The following is an 18628-nucleotide window of genomic DNA, read 5'->3' as shown; positions in this document are numbered from 1 at the left end:
GGACAGGCTGTAAATTAGGGTGTGAAGAGAAACACTTCAAATGAAAAGGTCTCTGTCTCTCTGTGCCTGTTTTTCTTTCAGTCTTACTCTCTCACACACACACTCACACACACACACACACACACACACACACACACACACACACACACACACACACACACACACACACACACACACACACACACACACACACACACACACACACACACACACACACACACACACACACACACACACACACACACACACACACACACACACACACACACACACACACACACACACACACACACGGTTTGACTTCTACCCAACTTTCCGCAAGAGTGTTTGGAAAGTGTGTACATATTCAAATATGTCCACTGACTTTGTGCCCTATTGTTTTGGCCTTGCCACATTATCTGATTCTGTGAAATACTCTGTGTGTGTGTTTTTTCTGGAAACTTCAGTGATAAAACCTATTAGATATTAACAATCAGTACTACTAAGTAAACACAGAGAGAGTTTTGTGTTGTGTGTGTGTGTGTGTGTGTGTGTGTGTGTGTGTGTGTGTGTGTGTGTGTGTGTGTGTGTGTGTGTGTGTGTGTGTGTGTGTGTGTGTGTGTGTGTGTGTGTGTGGTCAGCCACTACACTCTGGCTCCAGCATGATAGGCTGAGGTCAGGCCGTGAAGCCGCGTGAAAACACTGGTGTTGCCGTGACACCGGCTGAAATGTGACGCCTGGCAGGCAGCGAACCATCCCCCAGTCTCTGCACGCACGCTGCAACACTGGCAAGATCGCGCCAAGGTGTCCCTGCCATGGGTATTTATAGTGCCACTGCAAAGCAATACCTCCGCAGTCGCCATGGTTACCACGGAGGTGCAGCACGGTGGAAGCGAGTACACTTTTCCAGAGCGTAACGCACCACTTAGAACTAGAGATGATGAAAGGGTTGCAATGTTGGTGTTGGATAGAGATAGGTGGATAAGGCTAGAGATAGTTATATGTATGAACAGAATATGTACGTGTGTATGGAGGTACATCAGGCTCCTGAGATGAATGATCTTGAGATAAGTTAGTGATGCAAAAAAAGTAATCAGAATTTAGGTAAGAAGACTGAATGATTAGTTAAAAGTTTTACAATGTACCATTCCCTGTTGTCACACCAGAAAGACATCTTTTTTTTGTGAATCCTTGCCCGAATATGAACACTTTTATGGACACTTTTATATATGATTGTTTTCCAAAGCACAAATGTTGTTAGTCCCCAATTGTAGGATAAATCCAGACACCTGATCCGTAACACTTCAGAGAAAAGTATCAAAAAAGTAAAATTTTACATGCAGTCAAATTCAAACAATTCCAAGCTTTTGGGCTTAGGTCTGTGTGTTTGGGAAGGGTTTCGGAGGGAAACCCCGAGCTGAATTTCTGTTTGAATTGATGTATGCGTGTTCACGGAGAGAGTGGGTGAGCCAGAGTGTGTCGTGTGCAAATATCCCAAGCTGGAGGGAGCCGAGTCCTGCCTTTTAGTGTGTGTGTGTGTGTGTGCGTGTGTGTGTGTGTGTGTGTGTCCCTGCATCCCGGCACTGCGTGCAGCCACAGAGACGTGGCCTGATTATTTACTGAGTGAAGACGTGACCTTGAGTGGATGCGCAGCGCTTTGACTGCATCCCAGAATGCAGAGGGATGCAGTCAAAACTGGAACGCAGAAGGTGCCGGTGTCCGCACAGAAGACCAAAAGGTCAGGAAAATATAGCTCGTGTTAATTCAGTAGACGTGAGAAAAATGACACTCCACACACACACACACAAAGTAAAACAGAATTCAGTGCAAGCAAGGACCTGACCAGACAAAGCAAGAGGACAGGCAAACACGACACACACACACACACACACACAGAGAGACAGACACACACACGACGCACCAGCACAAAGCATACAGTTAAAGTCCTATCCCTTACAGCCAGTGGACAGAAGTGGAGGTGTGAGAATGTGTGCAAGATGTCTGTGGTAGAACCCTTCCTGCTTGCCTCTCTCTGTACCCAGCTGAATCCCCCACACCTCCCCCTCCCACCACCAAACCCTTTGAGTTTCCCACTCCCAGACAGCAGACAGCAGACATTCTCACATCACTGCCTCTTCCTCCCCAGCCAGCCCTCCCTCTACCAGGATACATGTAGAAGTATCTCCAACACCCCACACCTCCACTTCCACAACGTCCACCATCACCTCCCCTGCACACACACACCTTCCAAAATCCCACATCACAGATACACACACACACTCGCTCACCTGCGCACAAACTTGGAGGTGAACTTGCTGAAGATGCCCGAGGCGGCCGGCCTCCTCTGCTGGCTGTTGCCGTGGGAGAGGGACGGCGAGGCGGGCGTCCCGTGGTAGGGCGAGCCCTGCTGGTCGCGCGCCCCCCGCTGCTGCCCGGCGTGGAAGGTGCTGCGGCTGGCCACCCCTCGCGGGAAGTTGGTACGGTCCCCCGCCGCTGCGCTGCTGATGTTGTGGGCTGAGGGGGATGCGCCAGGAGCCCTTTGTGGGGGGGCACTGTGGGGTAGTAGTGAGAAAGGGGGTGGGGGGGAAGGGGGCAAGGATTATTTTAAAAACCGGGAAAGGAGACGTTAGCTCAATGTCCAACAAAAGCATGGCTTGATTTTCTTTTTCTTTTTTTTTTAATGCTGGCCCTCTTTGTAACACAGCTTATCGGGGAGCACATGGTCACAACAGACTACAAAGGAGGACTAAAAAGGACAGAACTCCCAGCCTCCTCCCCCCCGAAAAAAGGGTCTGGACCGAGGGCTGCTGGAGTGAGTGAGCGAGCGAGCGAGCGTTTCAGCTGGCACTAACGGCAGCGCTGAGCTGAGCTGCGGCGTGGCGGCAGGCGGCCCTGTGCCTCTGCAGCTGCGCGCCCCCCCCCCCCCCCCTTACGTAACGCCGGCAGTGGAGAGAGGGACAAGATGAGCCATTGTGTCTGACTCGAGCGCCGAGCGCCGCTTAGAAATCACGCCGCCGCTACCGCTGTCCCTCACACGCCCACGCCAGTACACTCACGCTCAAAAACGCACGAAAAAGACACACACACACGCACACACGCACACACACACACACACACACACACACACACAGGCTTTCTGGGAACATCTGTTGGTCTTTATGTCCAGTCCACGGACACCTATGTAAGACACCTTGGTATGCGCTCTATAAATAGAGAGTCCTTCCAGACAGTCGTTGCGGCAGCACGCCAGTAAAAGTGTCCTGATCCAGGCACCTGCTCAAACTGTTCACACAGACCATCCAAGAGCACGGGGGGCAGAACTAGGCACAAAAGTGCCAGCTGTCAATCACCCAAGTCAGCTGCAAAGGGAAGTGCATATTATTCCCCCTTATTTTTTTTTTCTTTATGTTGAACTGTATAATATAGACTATGAAGTAACACAATTATTAGATATACCTATTAATAGATACACCGGTATTCAAAATGCAGCTCTCTCAACATTTATTGGCAACCCTGGTTAAAAAAGAAAAAAAAAAAAAAAAAAAAAAAACTTTTGGGATTTTATCTTTGTTAAGTGAAACGCTAAGGAAACAAGTTTGGGAGAAGATCCACTTCACACATTACAGACAAACAAGCCAACAAAAGAGGGGATTTGAATTCAGTTGGCCACTGACCACTATCACAAACCTAGGCAGATACGGAGGGGTCTTAAAAAGGCACCTACACACAGATGCAAAGACACAAACAAACACACACACACACACACACACTCGAACACAGACACGAGAGCTAGGATAACACACCATCACTTGGCCTGGGAGGCTCTAGGCCAAAAAACTAGGAATCTGATCTCATCATAGCACACTCACACACCAACACACATACACACACACACACACCTCTAACACGGCACCCACGACGTCCGACTCCAGAGCACACTGCCCGATGTGTCCCGCCCAGTCCAGGTCACATGTAACATGCTACCCCAGTGCTCCCCACGCTAGTCTGGGGGGCCCAGTCAGGTAACATGTTACTGAGCTAGCAGCTCCAGCCGGTGTGTTAACATGGAGAGAATGAGCCGGGACACATAGCGGCCTCCGTCAGTGTGCTTCTTCTCCATCTCCTGTCAGATCTCTCCATCATCACGGTCATCATGTTTTTGCTTGTTTTCACCCTCCATTATTTGTTTGCGCAGAGGCCATGTTGCATGGTGATACTAAGTGTGTAGAGACCATGTTACATGGAGATACTGCCTTCAAACAATTGACTGACTGACTGATTGATTGATTGATTGACTGATTGATAGATAGGAAGTTGGGAGGTCGTTTTATGATTTTGTACAAGGATGCATGTAAAGCTGACGTCATTGTGATAATATGGCTCTAAGAGGTTCATTGAAAAGCCTCAGTGTTTCTTTGAATTAGATGATCTCCCCAAGCATGCAGGCTTTAAGTCCAAGTGCAGCGCAACATATATGTGCCCGCGAGCAGTGGAGCGACATTAAGGAGTGTGCTTGCTGGTGCACAGGTGCATTTAAACAGTCACACACACTGCCTTATGATATACGTGGCACATATGATACATGATCAGAACCTGGATTGGCTAATAGGGGGGCTGATGATGATGATGATGATGATGATGATGAAGTGCTTCTGACAGAGGAAGAGGGGGCTCGACTAGGAGGAGACACAGCCGGAGTGGTTCTGGGGAGCATCAGTACCTTCTTTCAAGGGTCCCCAGCCAGGTACGGAAGAGCCTGAGCTCACTGCATGCAACAGAGCAAGCCTCGACACCGTCAGTCACGTCAGTCACAACACATACACACACACACTCACAACACTGCTAAATCCATAGGCATAGTGACGTTCCCAGAGGCTTTAAACCACAGAATCGGGAGCGATACGACCATGTGACTTACAGGAAGGGTCATTTCACACTAGGATATTGTTCAGAGACCTAGGGCATGTTGCGCATACACACTTGGACGTGTGGATGTGAATGGGCCGTCTATCAAAGTAATCACAATGCAAAGAAGTTCACCATACTTACAGGACGCCATCTTGGTGTTGAGGTTCCCTTGAGTGTGATGAATCATAAGACTGAGTGTGTGTGTGTGTGTGGTAAGTCATGTAATGTTACCGTAGAACAGGAGATGTGTGTGAGTGCTGGAGTCTGTTATGGACATGTTAGTGGCAGGATGATGAGGCTTAGTTGGGTAGTTAAGGGAGATGGGAGCACAAGTAATTCTCAGAGCTCGGCCAATCTGTGTATCTGTCTGTGTGTGTGTGTGTGTGTGTGTGTGTGTGTGTGTGTGTGTGTGTGTGTGGGTGTGTGGGTGTGTGGGTGTGTGGGTGTGTGGGTGTGTGTGTTGAGAAGCAGGTGAAAGACTCTCAGTCTATTCACATTACATATAGAACTCTAAACTGCCCTGCTCTCAAACAAATAAATATTGTCTCTTGCCTCATCACTGACTGTTTACGTTCCATTATTGACCACTGATTGTTTACTTTCCCTGTGGCTGAGTGAGTGTGTGAGTGACTGAGTGTGCGTGTGTGTGTGTGTGTGGATGAGACTTGCCTGGGGCGCTGGTGTGTGTGCAGGTCAGTGGGACAGGGGTGTGCGGAGGAGGACAGGGACTTGTGGTGTCGGGAGCGTGAGGAAGAGGAGGATGAGGAGGAGAGCACGGCGGCAGCTGAGGCCGTGGAGGCGCGGGACCCAGGAGTGTTCAGGCTGGGGGGAGGGAGAGAACCGCACAAACACACACACACACGAACACACACACACACGAACACACACAGGCATGTGTGTGTGTGTGGGTGGGTGGGGTGTGCGTGAACAGGGTGCAGGGACAGAGAGGGGACAAAACATGATTAAAAGCTCCATTCAGCACACAATGGAGGGCTAAGGGGAGACTGGGGTGTGGGATGGGGGGATGGATGGATGGGACAAAGAAAGAGAGAGAAAGAGAGAGAGAGAGAGACAAAAGCAAAGGAGAAGGCAAATGGAGAAAGAGCTCTAACAAGCACTACTAGAAAGCACCTACAGCAGTTCATGGATTAGTAGTAGTGGTGGAATGGAAGGAGAGACAGGAAGGAGAGAGAGAAAGGCAGCACATGGAGACAGCGTATTAGAGAGAGAGTTCAGATCAAAGATCTGGAGCAAGTCTGGATTGATAAGACTTGAGTGTGAACGGTGTTGCACACGGCTGCTCTCTACGACAGGGACGCGAGAAATCAATATGCAGCATCGTTTCACTGCCAGTCTTAGACCTGAACTCATGCAAGACAGGAATGCTGAGACAGAAAGTAAGCAAGCAAGTGTTGATTAAAACACAAACAGACAACTAAACAAGGATTAGGCAACAAAACAGTGTGATGTTGAAATCTCACACTCTCTCTCACTCACACACACACAGGGCTTCCTGACTGAGGTCAAGTGCACAATCTCACACGAGAGCACACAGATGGAGCTGATCCTTGACAAACAAACACACCCAAGCAAATACATGCTTACGCATCATGCATGCAAAGATTCACAAAGAATTTACAAACAAAAACCAAGACAGATTGAACAGACACAGAAATGTGACACGCAAGCAAGCAAGGAAGAGGAAAGGAGCGCAGTGAAGGAAGGAAAGAAAGAGTGAGGGGATGGGGGGAGGGGAAAGGAGGGGAAGGAACATGAAGCCCACCAAATAGCGCTGGTTAATAATTCAACAACACATGAACAGCACACACCAAGGAGCATCTAGGGCACCTCGGACCCTGCGATGACTTTGAGGATGGAGACTAACACAACACAGATCGTAGACAATATATTTTTTTAAAAAGCAGCGTTTGCACGTCACACCTGAAGCTTTTGAAATAAACTGCAATGACCAGGTGCAAAAAAAAAGCGCTGCAATTGACCACAGGACAGAAGGGAATGCTGCTCACAGGAAATCGACTGGCCAAACTACTCTCATGTCATTTTTCAAAATGGTGGCACAAAAAAACATGAACTGTTCAACCAATAGTCTGGCAACAGTTTGAAACTGCCAACCAACAATGTGGAGTGCAAATAATTAAAAACACCACAAATATTAAGTACCACGATTTGAGACTGGAAAAAACAAACACGAAATACAATGCAGGATGTCATGATTTAAAAATGACAAGTCAAGTCCTGCACATTATTATTTATATTTATAATCAGTTATAATGAATCACTGATGGCACTTTAGTTTCCTGGGAGCAGCTTGACCTTCTCGCCAAGACCTCTACAAGCCTGGTTATGCATTAGGTTATGCATAAGGCATGACAATAATACATAGTACATACGGCACAGGTAAGCATGTACAGGAAGCATGTATATGTATTATGATGACAACGGGCATTGGCACACCTGAACGGAGGGAGGGGAGGGAGCAGTTAGGGATGAAAAGCCACTAGCCAGGAGGACTGGGAGAATGGAGGGATGGAGGGCATGATTTGCATGTGTGTTTGTTACCACGTGGGGAGGAGGAGAGGAAAGGGAGGAGAGGAAACGAGGTTGGGGTGTGTGTGTGTGTGTGTGTGTGTGTGTGTGTGTGTGTGTGTGTGTGTGTGTGTGTGTGTGTGTGCTGTGGGGGGTGGGTTGTGTGTGAGACTGAAGGTCGGGAGGAAAGGAACGATGGAGGAGTTCACAGGGGGACTTCCTCTGCAGGTGTCAGATGAGGAGTGAATCGGGCCGGTGATCCTTGGGTAGGTTTGATTGTGTGTGTGTGTGTGTGTGTGTGTGTGTGTGTGACGAGGAAACGCTGGGTGTCATTAAAATTCTTCCGGACATCGATTTCGAAATGACCATAAAAACCAACCGATTGCCTTCCGCAGGCATCCGCGGTCCACCATGAGTCACTGATCACGCCGCCGTGATCTTTATTTGCGAATGGTGAGTGGCCGGTCAGTCATTGAGCTGCTAAAAGGAAAACACGTCCGAGAGGACGACAACACCTCTCGGCTGTGTAAGGTGAGTGGGAGAGTGAGTGTGGCCATTGCGTACCTGTCTTTGCCATTGTGGACCCCGAGCGTGGACCTCTCGGCGAGTGGAGAGTTTCGGCTGCGACTTGTGCCAGTAGACAGGATAGAGTTCTGAGAGGAAGAAGAGGAAGGAGAGGAGGAAGAGGAAGAAAAAAGAAAAAGAAGAAAGAGGAGAAGAAAAGAAAAGTCGCACCAAGACAAGAGAGGAAGAATCACATAACATTACATTCAATATGCCTAAATCAGCTCAAATAAAAGGAGAGAACCTTGGTCAGAATACGAGGCAGCGACATTTATATGGGTCTGAACAGAAACACACGCAGGAACTCTCATTTGGATACTGAATAGAAGAATACTGTATGTGCGGTTTTCTCATTCGGTCACATGTCCTGAGTGAAAATGTTTGTTTCTGTTTGTATTTTGCTTAACTTATTGGTATAAAGCTGACCTCACAGTTAATAAAAACAGTAAGGGCAAACTTCCAATCTTCCTTCCCAAACAAGGCTCTGATTCATAATCGCAAACTTTATTGAGTTGCTAACAAACTGTCCGAATTGTCCAGGAGACATCATGTAAAAGAAAACCAGAAACTCTCTGGGGGGCTGGACGCTGGGCGCACTACTCACAGAGGAGGGGGTCGAGCTCTTCTTGTGGTCACTGGAAGTGACGGGACTGGGCGGCACCTTGGCCGAGCTGCTGGAGCCCTTGCGTCCGGTGTCTTCAGTGGTGTGTTTGTTGTCGCCCTGAGCACGCTTTGAATATGAGCCTAAGACGAGAGAGAGAGAGAGAGAGAGAAAAAAAGACAAGAAGAGACGCAGTCAAAACCAGCCCTGCGCTCAGTACATCCACTCATTGATTTACATTTAGTCATATAAAAGAGGCTTTTACATCCGAAGCGTCTTACGCATGTCAATTGGATTACAAGGGCCATTCTTCCCCATGGCAACTCGGGTTAAGTGCCTTGCTCAAAGGCACAACGGTGGAAGCTGGGAATTGAACCCGCAACTTCTCAGGCTACTGCATGCTATCCAAGCTCCTTACCACCACCGCCGCTACATAGTGCACTATTGCAAATGATCACCATTTATTACACGGCTCTTCAGAGTGACACATGAATGGGCCAATCCCAACGTTCGGAGGTCTGTCAAATCTATATAATGTTCATCCTGTCGGGACTTATTCTCCAATAATTACCGACGGACAATACATTATTCCATACATTCTTCACTACATTCACTATACAATGCACAACTATATAGTCCTCACACTCTCCAAAAGACGAGTGTGAACGCTAAAGGTAAAAGGGAACAAGGCACACAGACAAGAGTGACCGCTCTGCTCACCCTGATCCGTCGCCCTCCGAGGCTTCTGGGAGGACGACACACTGCGCTGTACTTTGTGAGGCGGCGATGGGGCATTGCTGTTCGTGAGGTCACTTCCTGGCCGGGCCTTCGATGACAGGTTGACACTCTCTTCCAACTGAAGGGGCGACAGAGGGAGAGAGGTCAGAAGAGGAGTGTGTGTGTGTGTGTGTGCGTGTGTGCGTGTGTGTGTGAAGTTTCCGAGAGGACAGTTAAGCATGGGCATTTTGGTGAGTGTACCTCTGAGTTTCTGTAGTCCAGCAATAGGAAGGTTGCTGTGACCTCATTATATTTTTGGTTGACGAGAGCGTCTCTGATTTCCTCCTGGGAAAAGCCCATCTGTACCATCATATCTAGGAGAAAAGAAATCAACACACATTCAATGATTACATTACATACATTTCCAATCATGCTATACTAGTTCTGAATGAACACATGAACACACACACACACACACACACACACACACACACACACACACACACACACACACACACACACACACACACACACACACACACACACACACACACACACACACACACACACACACACACACACACACACACACACACACACTCTCTCTCTCTCATACACACACACACCTGTCCTCTTGGGGTCGTTATAGTCGAGCTCGGGCTCTAGATACGGCTTCAGCTCTTCGTCCTCATAACCGACATTCATCCAGCGGTCCTTCATAATTTGCTTTTCAGAACAGAGAAGGAACAAAAGGAATAAGGAAAAGCACACAAGTGGAGATGACAAGAACTGCTCTGTAAATGGGCATCTGTGTCAGCAACGCAAAAGCACACTGTACACTGTCCATAAAAGCCAGGCTATTTTCAGATGGCTCTATACTGATATGCATGGTCTCTACGACAAGGCACTTGCTTTCTTACAAATGAAGCCTCATTAACAGCAAATGCGTTAAATGCGTGTGTGTGTGTGTGTGTGTGTGTGTATATATGTATGAGACATACTTCCAGGCTGCCTCTCTTAGAGGGGTTGAGAATAAGGAACTTCTTCAGCAGGTTCTCGCAGTCAGTGGACATGTAGAAGGGGATACGATATTTCCCTCTCAGCACACGCTCCCTCAGTTCCTAAGAAAGCACACAAACGCAAACAACTTACTCACAGCAACAAACTACACCAACCTAATCATATATTACCGGTGTATATATATAATCATGCCCCCACTATCTCTGCATGTGTGTAGCAGAAGAACTGTTGACACCTTATGTGGGGCAAAAATCAATTATTATTGACCATCCAACTAGAAACGGTTGTGTTATGGTGGCAAGGCGTGGAAGTTAACCAACAGGTTAGGATTGTGCAAGAGACTGAAGTGTCTAACTGAGGTTTGGAGCAAGACCTGTGTCTTAAAAACATTCGATTTTTTTGCCTAGACTCCACGTAAGACAGAAATATATTTCAATTTTCTGTAGTCTGTATAGTTGATTTACAAAGTTACAAAAACATCTTTAACCCTTGTCAAACATAGCACTGATAGGTGAATCCTTAAAGTAGTAAAGAATACAACCAACAAACTCTGTTTACAAAGGGACTGCAGTAGTTACATTTAAAGCAGCAGCATACAGAATGTCAGTTAAACTGTCTTTGTAACAGAAATAATTTGAGATCATGAGGGGGAAAAAAAATGCGAAGGCAGAAAGAAAAAGACTGGGCAACAGAAAAGACAACTGAAGGACAGGAATGTTGGGTACTGATCAATTCGGTGAAGAGATTGCATCTCCCCACCTCCATCCGTTAGTGGACTTCCCCTCACCTTCAGGTTTTGCCCATCGAAGGGGAGCGAGCCGCTGACCAGCGTGTAGAGGATGACGCCCAGGCTCCAGACGTCCACCTCGGGCCCGTCGTACTTCTTGCCCTGGAAGAGCTCGGGGGCTGCGTATGGCGGCGAGCCGCAGAACGTGTCCAGCTTGTTCCCCACCGTGAACTCGTTACTGAAGCCAAAGTCGGCGATTTTGATGTTCATGTCTGCATCCAGAAGCAGGTTCTCTGCCTAATAAACCGAGTAAGAGAGAGAGAGAGAGAGAGAGAGAGAGAGAGTTTGGAGGTCAGGGGTATAGGGGTGAGCCATAGTAAGGTAGCCTGGGTGTTCCCATCCTGCCTTGCGCGGTGATTTCAATCACGCAGCTAAGGCAGTCTGGAAACCAACACCCACATTCGCCTGATGTTGGCGACCAATCACAGAACAGGGCAGAAAGCAAGACCATGATGAGCTATGCACAGACGCATTTGATAAACATCCGTGGCGCCCAATGAAAGGATCTGGGCATGTTTTCAAATACGAGAAAATGAACGTCAGTGGGGTGTCCTACGAAGCTCGATTAGTGGCTTAGCGAGGTATGTTGCGCTCAAAACCAGGGTATGCTGTCATACGAAAGTGGATTTGTTTTAGCGTCGCTGTATCACCATGATATCTTATGCTCGCAACCAAACCTGGTCGGGAGCGGGTTATGTGCTTAGTTATAGCTCAAATCGTGAAATATCAACGCCCTCTTACCAATTCTAACCAATCCATTATCTTGACAAACGAAGTTCTCACGTGTGCTAATCTGTCATACTTTGAACAAGTCCAGCCCCGCCTCTGCAAACATTTTGAATCTCAAAGGCCCTTTTAACTATGTTGTGCGTGCAAATATGTCACTACTATGGACATGCATGACATACAATATCTGATGACCATCGACTTTTTGATGTTATAGGTTAGACACTAAAAAATACCACCCTAGATTTCGCTACCGCTCATAAATGCGGAAGTAATCGTTTTTAAACCTAGGCTGTCTTGTGCGTCTCCACGTTTCCCGATTGGTCAAAATCACCCCAACCACGAGAACGCGCACAGATCTGAGCTGAAAGCCTAGTTTGACAAATTTATCACATACCTGCTGTTGTCGTAGGATCACTTAACTTAATACCCGAGTTGAGGCTTTGTGCAGCCTCGATATGTCTAGATAACCTAGATTTGTCTAACTTGCTTCGTAGGACACCCCACTGGTTGAGAAGTGGTAGGCGCTAGCCAGGCTAATAGTAAGGTGGAATTTAGAGAAATAAGTATGAGCCAAAGTCAGTCATTTTTATGTTCATATCTGTATTCAGAAGCAGGTTCTCTGCCTGATAAATAGAGCAAGCGAGAGAGAGACTCTGGAGGTCAGGAGTGTAAGGCTGAACCGTAGTAAGGTGGAATTTAGAGAAATAAGTACAACACATCCTTTCATCAATAAACAAAAACAAAGTAAGAAGGTATATAAAGCAGGAAGACCAAACACTATGGACAAAGCAAACATCTGCTCCTTTGTGTTTCTTCAAAGCACCCCTTTCCTTTGTCTCTTTCTATACTCGGTCTACGTTCTCTTCCTGCAATTGTGTCCGACTTTGTATGGAGTTATTTGCATTAAGGTTTGTGGCCGCTGCTTTCTGATAGCCCAGACTGCAGACGAGTGGCGGCTTCACGGCCGCACAGCCTCTACGCCAGCGGAATTCTCAACCCGGTGGAGATGGAGCAAATGTTGCCTGGCAACAGACTGTTGTTGCAAACTATCTTTGTATGGACTCTACCGATTGGCCACAATTTTCACGTGCATCTATGAAGAGTAATCGTGTGTATGTTTATGCCCAGCACAAAAGACACTAAGATGATACACGTTGACAGACAAATATGATATCTTTCATCATGGACCAAGGACCCTACTAGTTGCTAGACTAGAGGTTTTCAACCCTTAACACATCCCAAAGGTCAAATCAAAACCCCAAGGCAAACCGACTTATTGTTACTGGTAATGATGAATGCCACACAGATTAATACAGGCTATAACCGGGCTGTTCACTCTGAATGCCACACACATTATTAGACTATAACAGGGGCGTTCACACTGTATGTATAGAACAAACATGGGCATATTAGAATGACCACAGCTATGGGCATAGCCTGGCTTTGCACTCACATGATTTTGAGAAAGGTAAACATGATACACACAGATTGAGAAAGATGATTTTATTGTGTTGCTCGGCGAGAGAAATGAGTGCTGGCAAAATTGTTAGAGTTCATTAGTTGCTAGATGTGAATTTGGTTATGAAAAAGTGGCTAAATCTAGCAATTGCAACATATCCTGACTGCCATGCTTATTAGGTAGAAAGATCCTAACAGATCCGAACTTCATATCACAAAATTGTAGCCTACTCAAGATGACATTAAAACCAGATTGACCAACTGTCATTGTTGCATATCAAAATAAACCTCTAGCCTATTCCGTGAGCCTGTGAAAAAAAGGCAATGGGCTCCTCAAAATGCCACGGCAACGACATGCCCGTTGAAAACTACTGCGCTATACTGACTGATACGCATTACCTGCCTCCATCCTATACGGAGTCAAAACCGGCGAAGCGCAAAGGAGCCAAAGAGCACGCCTCGTTTAGACCAATCGCAGCGCAGAGAGAGCGAGCGAGCGAAAACGATCATACCCACAGAGACGGTGCCAGACCAGATGGAATTCACCCAAAATAGACACCAGGCACCAGACTAAACAAGAGGAGCGCTCCACGTCACTCACCAGCTCACTAACACCGAGCAAAGCCATCTGACTCTGACTCTGAACGGGGACTATCCAGCGCTCCGAAACACTGTATTGATCACCACAGACATCAGGAGACCAGAGGTCCCCTAGAGGGGGAGCCCCGGTAAGCCCTCACTGTCCATCCCCACCACAGGCCCTCACAGCCTGCTTTGTTGAATCACATGGTGAGCACGGATGTCGTAAACAAATAATAAACAAAGAGCGAAAGAGAAACGGCACCATCTCTGCTTTATGGCGTTGCTTTCGATGGACTTTAGCTAAACAAACAGTCCCGAGAGAGCTCTAAGGGCTGTGGCAACAGGAAAATCCCAATCAGTCATGAGAGCACACCTTATGACTAATGTCTCTTCACAGCCTGACAGGAGCAGTTGGCTGATGATGATATACAAAATGATATACTTCCACGACTGACTTATTTCACGCCCAGTAGTATGACAGAAAATGCCACCATTTCATACGAAGCAGGGGAAAGTTGCTATGTTTGTGAAGAATTTAATGATTGCTCGGCCATTTCCAAAGAGCTGAAATACATCACTGATTGTATCCTGTATTTTTTTTCCTTAAAGGTATATCGAGTTTAAATCCATGAGCTTTCTGAAAGTAACTACAACCCATTCATGGCTTAATACACACAAAACAAACCAGACCTCACTGTGATATTTCTATCTTTTTAAACATATCATAGTACAAGTATAAAGAACATACCACTATATGCATGAAATCTGAAAGCAAACGTTTGCTTTCTATGCAATCAGGGAGATCTGTATTTTTAAGGCTCAAACAACCACACAACTGTGTTGTGTATTCTGAGCCAAGGAATTTAACATTTGCCATAAAAATAGGTAAGGTTTTTGCTGTTGAGAAAATGAGAATCAATAGTATAGTCTCATTGAACAAATGTCTAGGCTATTCAAGTGTGTGTGTGTGTGTCTGTCTGTGTGTCTGTCTGTGTGTGTACAAGTTTGTTTGTAATTCTGGTACTTGTCTGCGGCCAACAGTTTGATACCTTTGGTAGGTCTATTTTAAAGGGTTTAAGGAGGCCGAGAACTGATAGCAGTTCTGGCCTTGGCTTCTCAGCTCAGCACAATGTGTATGTCTGGTCAAACATAAAGCTCAATTTCAAGCCTTTCAACACTTTCTGATAAAGGGTTCAGAAGGAGAAAGACCAAAAGCAATAAAGCCATAAAACCCCATCCACTCTGCGGGGACATGGGGGGGTGGTGGCATTCGTGATGGTTATGGTCGTGACTGTTAGAGCCGGCTGAGCCGTCCTCTGGAGCCGGAGAGGATGGGGGAGGGCTTGTGTGATTATGTAGCACTGAGGACACAAGTGCTACAGATAAGATCTTATTTTAGCTGAGGTGGCATGTGCAAGCCATTACAGGAAGTAAAAACAACATCTCCTCCGGCCTAATATGGAGATCCGCCAGAGTCAGACAGAACGGTGGTCACTGAGGATCATCGTGTGTCCGACCGAATGCGAGAAAGAGGCGAAAGTGAACGGAGATAAAATCCTAACGGGGACTTTCACTTTTCCAAACAGATTTTGCACAAACAAACAAACCCTGGGCCAGGCCCTGAACAAACACAACAAATGCCTACATGAAAACACGTGCGCACACACGCACACACACACACACACACACACACACATACATAGAGTGGTTGGCACAATAAGGGCACTTACCTTTAGGTCCCTGTGTACAATGCACTTTTGATGGCAGTACTGAACTGCTGAGACAATCTGCAAAGACACAAAAGGGAAAAATGGAAAGTAAGACAGACAGTGAAGTAGTCCATTAATAAAATAATGATGTACACATAAATGATGCACAAGCACAAGAGCAGAGAGTAACAAAGTACCCTCTGATCCCCACCTGGGTGCTATAATCATACAAGTAAACATCTGCACACACCTGTCTGAATTTGGCACGGGCCTCCTTCTCCTTCATCCGCCCATGAGCAACAAGGTAATCAAATACCTCACCTGAAACAGGGAGGACATGGAAAAATCAGGGGACATGAGGACACGAACTATGAAAAAAAAAAAAAAAATATTCAGCTGGGGAAAATAACCCACCTCCACTGGCGTACTCCATCACCAAATACAGAGTCTTCTCTGTCTCAATCACCTCAAATAATTTCACTGCGGAAAGAATAGTGTCAAGACAGGGGCAAAGAGAGAGAGAGAGAGAGAGAGAGAGACAGAGACGGAGAGAGAGAGAGAGAGAGACAGAGACGGAGACAGAGAGAGAGAGACCAAGAGAGATCAATTCAAGATGTTAGAAACTTCAGAAGCAGCTAGCAGCAAGCTTCTGTTTCTGCTTCTAGTCAAGCTGTCAAGTCTCAGACACTGAAACGGCCAATTCAGCCTCTCCTGTTCATAACAAAGTAATGAGGCATAAAACTGCATTTTTCCGGATATATTTTTAGATTATTACACAGCCCCAGCTCAGTCACTTAAAGTTACTGTAACAGTTGTGTTTGAAACGGGCTCGGCAGAGATGGCATATGTGAACGTGGACACGAGTCCCTGAGGACTTGTGTCAGCCAGGCTCTCTGAAAAACCTGGGCATCGCTACAGAACACTTCCCTTCTGAAGAGTCTGAGCGAGGGCCTCGGCACGCAATCAGAGGCCCAAGACAGGCCCAACGCCAGACACTGGCTCTTCTAGGCGCTCGTGTTAACTTTCTTTATCCCCCCCACCCATTTATGCATTTAGCTGACACTTTTTTTTTACAGATAACAATTGCAGGGCTAGTCTACCTGGAGCAACTTGGGGTTAAACGGCCTTGCTCAAACAAACCGGTGACTTTTTTTTTTTCCCCCATTTGCGGCTACTGCACGTAAGCCAGGTTATTTAGCCACTACTGGTTCACCGCCCCACTAGACAATGCAGGTGATGGGGCTGGGTGGTGATGCAAGGAGAGGGAGGAGAGGAAGTGGAGGAGAGGTTTTGTTGTGAAAAGCTTGATGGGCAGGTCTTGCAACGCTCTAGCTGGAGGAGTTAACTGATGAGTGCAGTCAGCTAATTTCAGTTGACAGAGAGATTTGTTATCCACACTCACCATGGAAGGGTGCAGCAGTGACATGTCTGGGTTTAGCGGAGTCTGGCCAACTTACAGTTGCAATAAGGAGGGGATGATGACTTAGCAAAGTTAGCAATGGTTAGGAAAAAAATCCCTCACTATGCAATTCATTCATTTTTTTTTCCATAGACAGGGTAGTTAGGACTACTGTGAATGAATGACACAGACACACTTTCATTTTCTTAGTTCCATTTTGACAAGTACTTTATCAGTCTGCCTATCAAAAAGACGCCTACATTTTGATAAAAATGCATTTAGTTTGTGTTTAGTTTGTTGCTTCTTTCCACAGACCGCACATAAATCTTTATTGATACAATCAAAAACTCTTTACAGCTTCTACGCAGTTGACAATTTCAGTTTTGCGATACAATTAATTTCAGTTTTCAAAAAAATCAGTCCATTATTTTGTAAAAACATTTATATTTAACTATTAATAAACAACACATTCACCATCAGTTCTTGGCAACAAAAGTCAACAAGACAAGATATTACTGATTATGTTCACTCTTTTTGAAAGATGCACTTTCAGGCCACTTCAAAGTCCAGCCTGGACCTCAGTCTTCGTTAGAGGCTATGACGCACTTCAGTCACAGCTGATATACAGCTTATACAAAAGATAATACAAGCATGGCCGGAAACGACACATCAAGAAAAATATACAATCACATACACATGGGCACGGGCCTGCTCATATCACACGCAAATGGAACCCCATGCTCCCCAAACAGTTTAGCAGGAATGCCAAGTTGTCGGGATATGCCTAATCATCATTTCCTGACCCAAGCCTAGCTATAGCCTCAAAGAAATCATTCTCTTTGTCTCTCCAGCCCAACGTAATTCTCAAGGAAGGCAACATATTACAAAAGGGCATGTATGAAGCAGATCTTAAAACTGTGCAAATAACATCCCACTCACCAATATTTGGGTGATTCAGGACTTTCATGATTCTCACTTCCCGGAAGAGCTGGCGACAGAGAGAGAGAGAGAGAGAGAGAGAGAGAGAGAGAGAGAGGAATAAAAATGGGGATAGGGATGAGGGGGGGAGAAAACCAAAGATGAGGACGTGAACCTGACCCATCTGCAAACTCAAACTCAATCCACATCAGAGACAACATTACATCACACTGGGAAGGAGACAAAGGTTTGTTTTTGAAATGCAGAGTGTACATTTGGGATGTTACCAAAATATGAATACCTGCATGCTTATGTGACCTAGCAGATGCAAACGTGTGTGTGACTGTGTGTGTGTGTGTGTGTGTGTGTGTGTGTGTGTGTGTGTGTCAGTAGCTGTTCTTTGATTGCAGAAAAATGATTGCTGACATACAAAAAAGCAAAATTTCACATTTCCTGCAATTATGGCCCCTGATCCCCAGCTTTAAAGACAAAAATAGTGGGTTACATCAGTTTGTGTGTGTGTGAGCGTGTGTAGAGATAGAGAGAGAGAGAGAGAGAGAGAGAGAGAGAGGGAAAAAAAGAAAGAAAGAAAGAGAGAGGAGAAGGAAAAGCAGGGTGCGCAAAATAAGAGGGAAGAACTTACTTTTTGGAGACTGGAAGAGTTCAGTTGTGTCTTATCTATGATTTTTACTGCCACCTGAAATAACAAA

The 18628-nt window shown here is 46.3% G+C and overlaps 1 protein-coding gene across 5 annotated transcripts in view; it reads right to left on the bottom strand.

Annotated features, from left to right (window-relative positions):
- Window positions 1-18628, bottom strand: part of mark2b (MAP/microtubule affinity-regulating kinase 2b) — a 46527-nt gene that overhangs the window by 8703 nt on the left and 19196 nt on the right. For 4 of the 5 annotated variants that reach the window (XM_062516188.1, XM_062516189.1, XM_062516190.1 and 1 more), the window contains 14 exons: window positions 18562-18615; window positions 17940-17988; window positions 16016-16081; window positions 15852-15922; window positions 15623-15679; window positions 11124-11360; window positions 10318-10437; window positions 9943-10042; window positions 9578-9690; window positions 9320-9455; window positions 8603-8742; window positions 7999-8087; window positions 5557-5709; window positions 2268-2531 (listed from right to left, as the gene is read on the bottom strand). In XM_062516188.1, coding sequence (XP_062372172.1) covers window positions 2268-2531; window positions 5557-5709; window positions 7999-8087; window positions 8603-8742; window positions 9320-9455; window positions 9578-9690; window positions 9943-10042; window positions 10318-10437; window positions 11124-11360; window positions 15623-15679; window positions 15852-15922; window positions 16016-16081; window positions 17940-17988; window positions 18562-18615 — 1649 coding nt within the window. The remainder of the gene's footprint in view (window positions 1-2267; window positions 2532-5556; window positions 5710-7998; window positions 8088-8602; window positions 8743-9319; window positions 9456-9577; window positions 9691-9942; window positions 10043-10317; window positions 10438-11123; window positions 11361-15622; window positions 15680-15851; window positions 15923-16015; window positions 16082-17939; window positions 17989-18561; window positions 18616-18628) is intronic. The other variant, XM_062516192.1, reaches the window with a different exon arrangement.

This window comes from Sardina pilchardus, chromosome 16 (genome assembly GCF_963854185.1).
Source record: "Sardina pilchardus chromosome 16, fSarPil1.1, whole genome shotgun sequence".
NCBI classification, from domain to species: Eukaryota; Metazoa; Chordata; class Actinopteri; order Clupeiformes; family Clupeidae; genus Sardina; species Sardina pilchardus.
The sequence above is the reverse complement of the archived record's forward strand: the minus strand, read 5'-3'. Positions and strand labels throughout refer to the sequence as shown.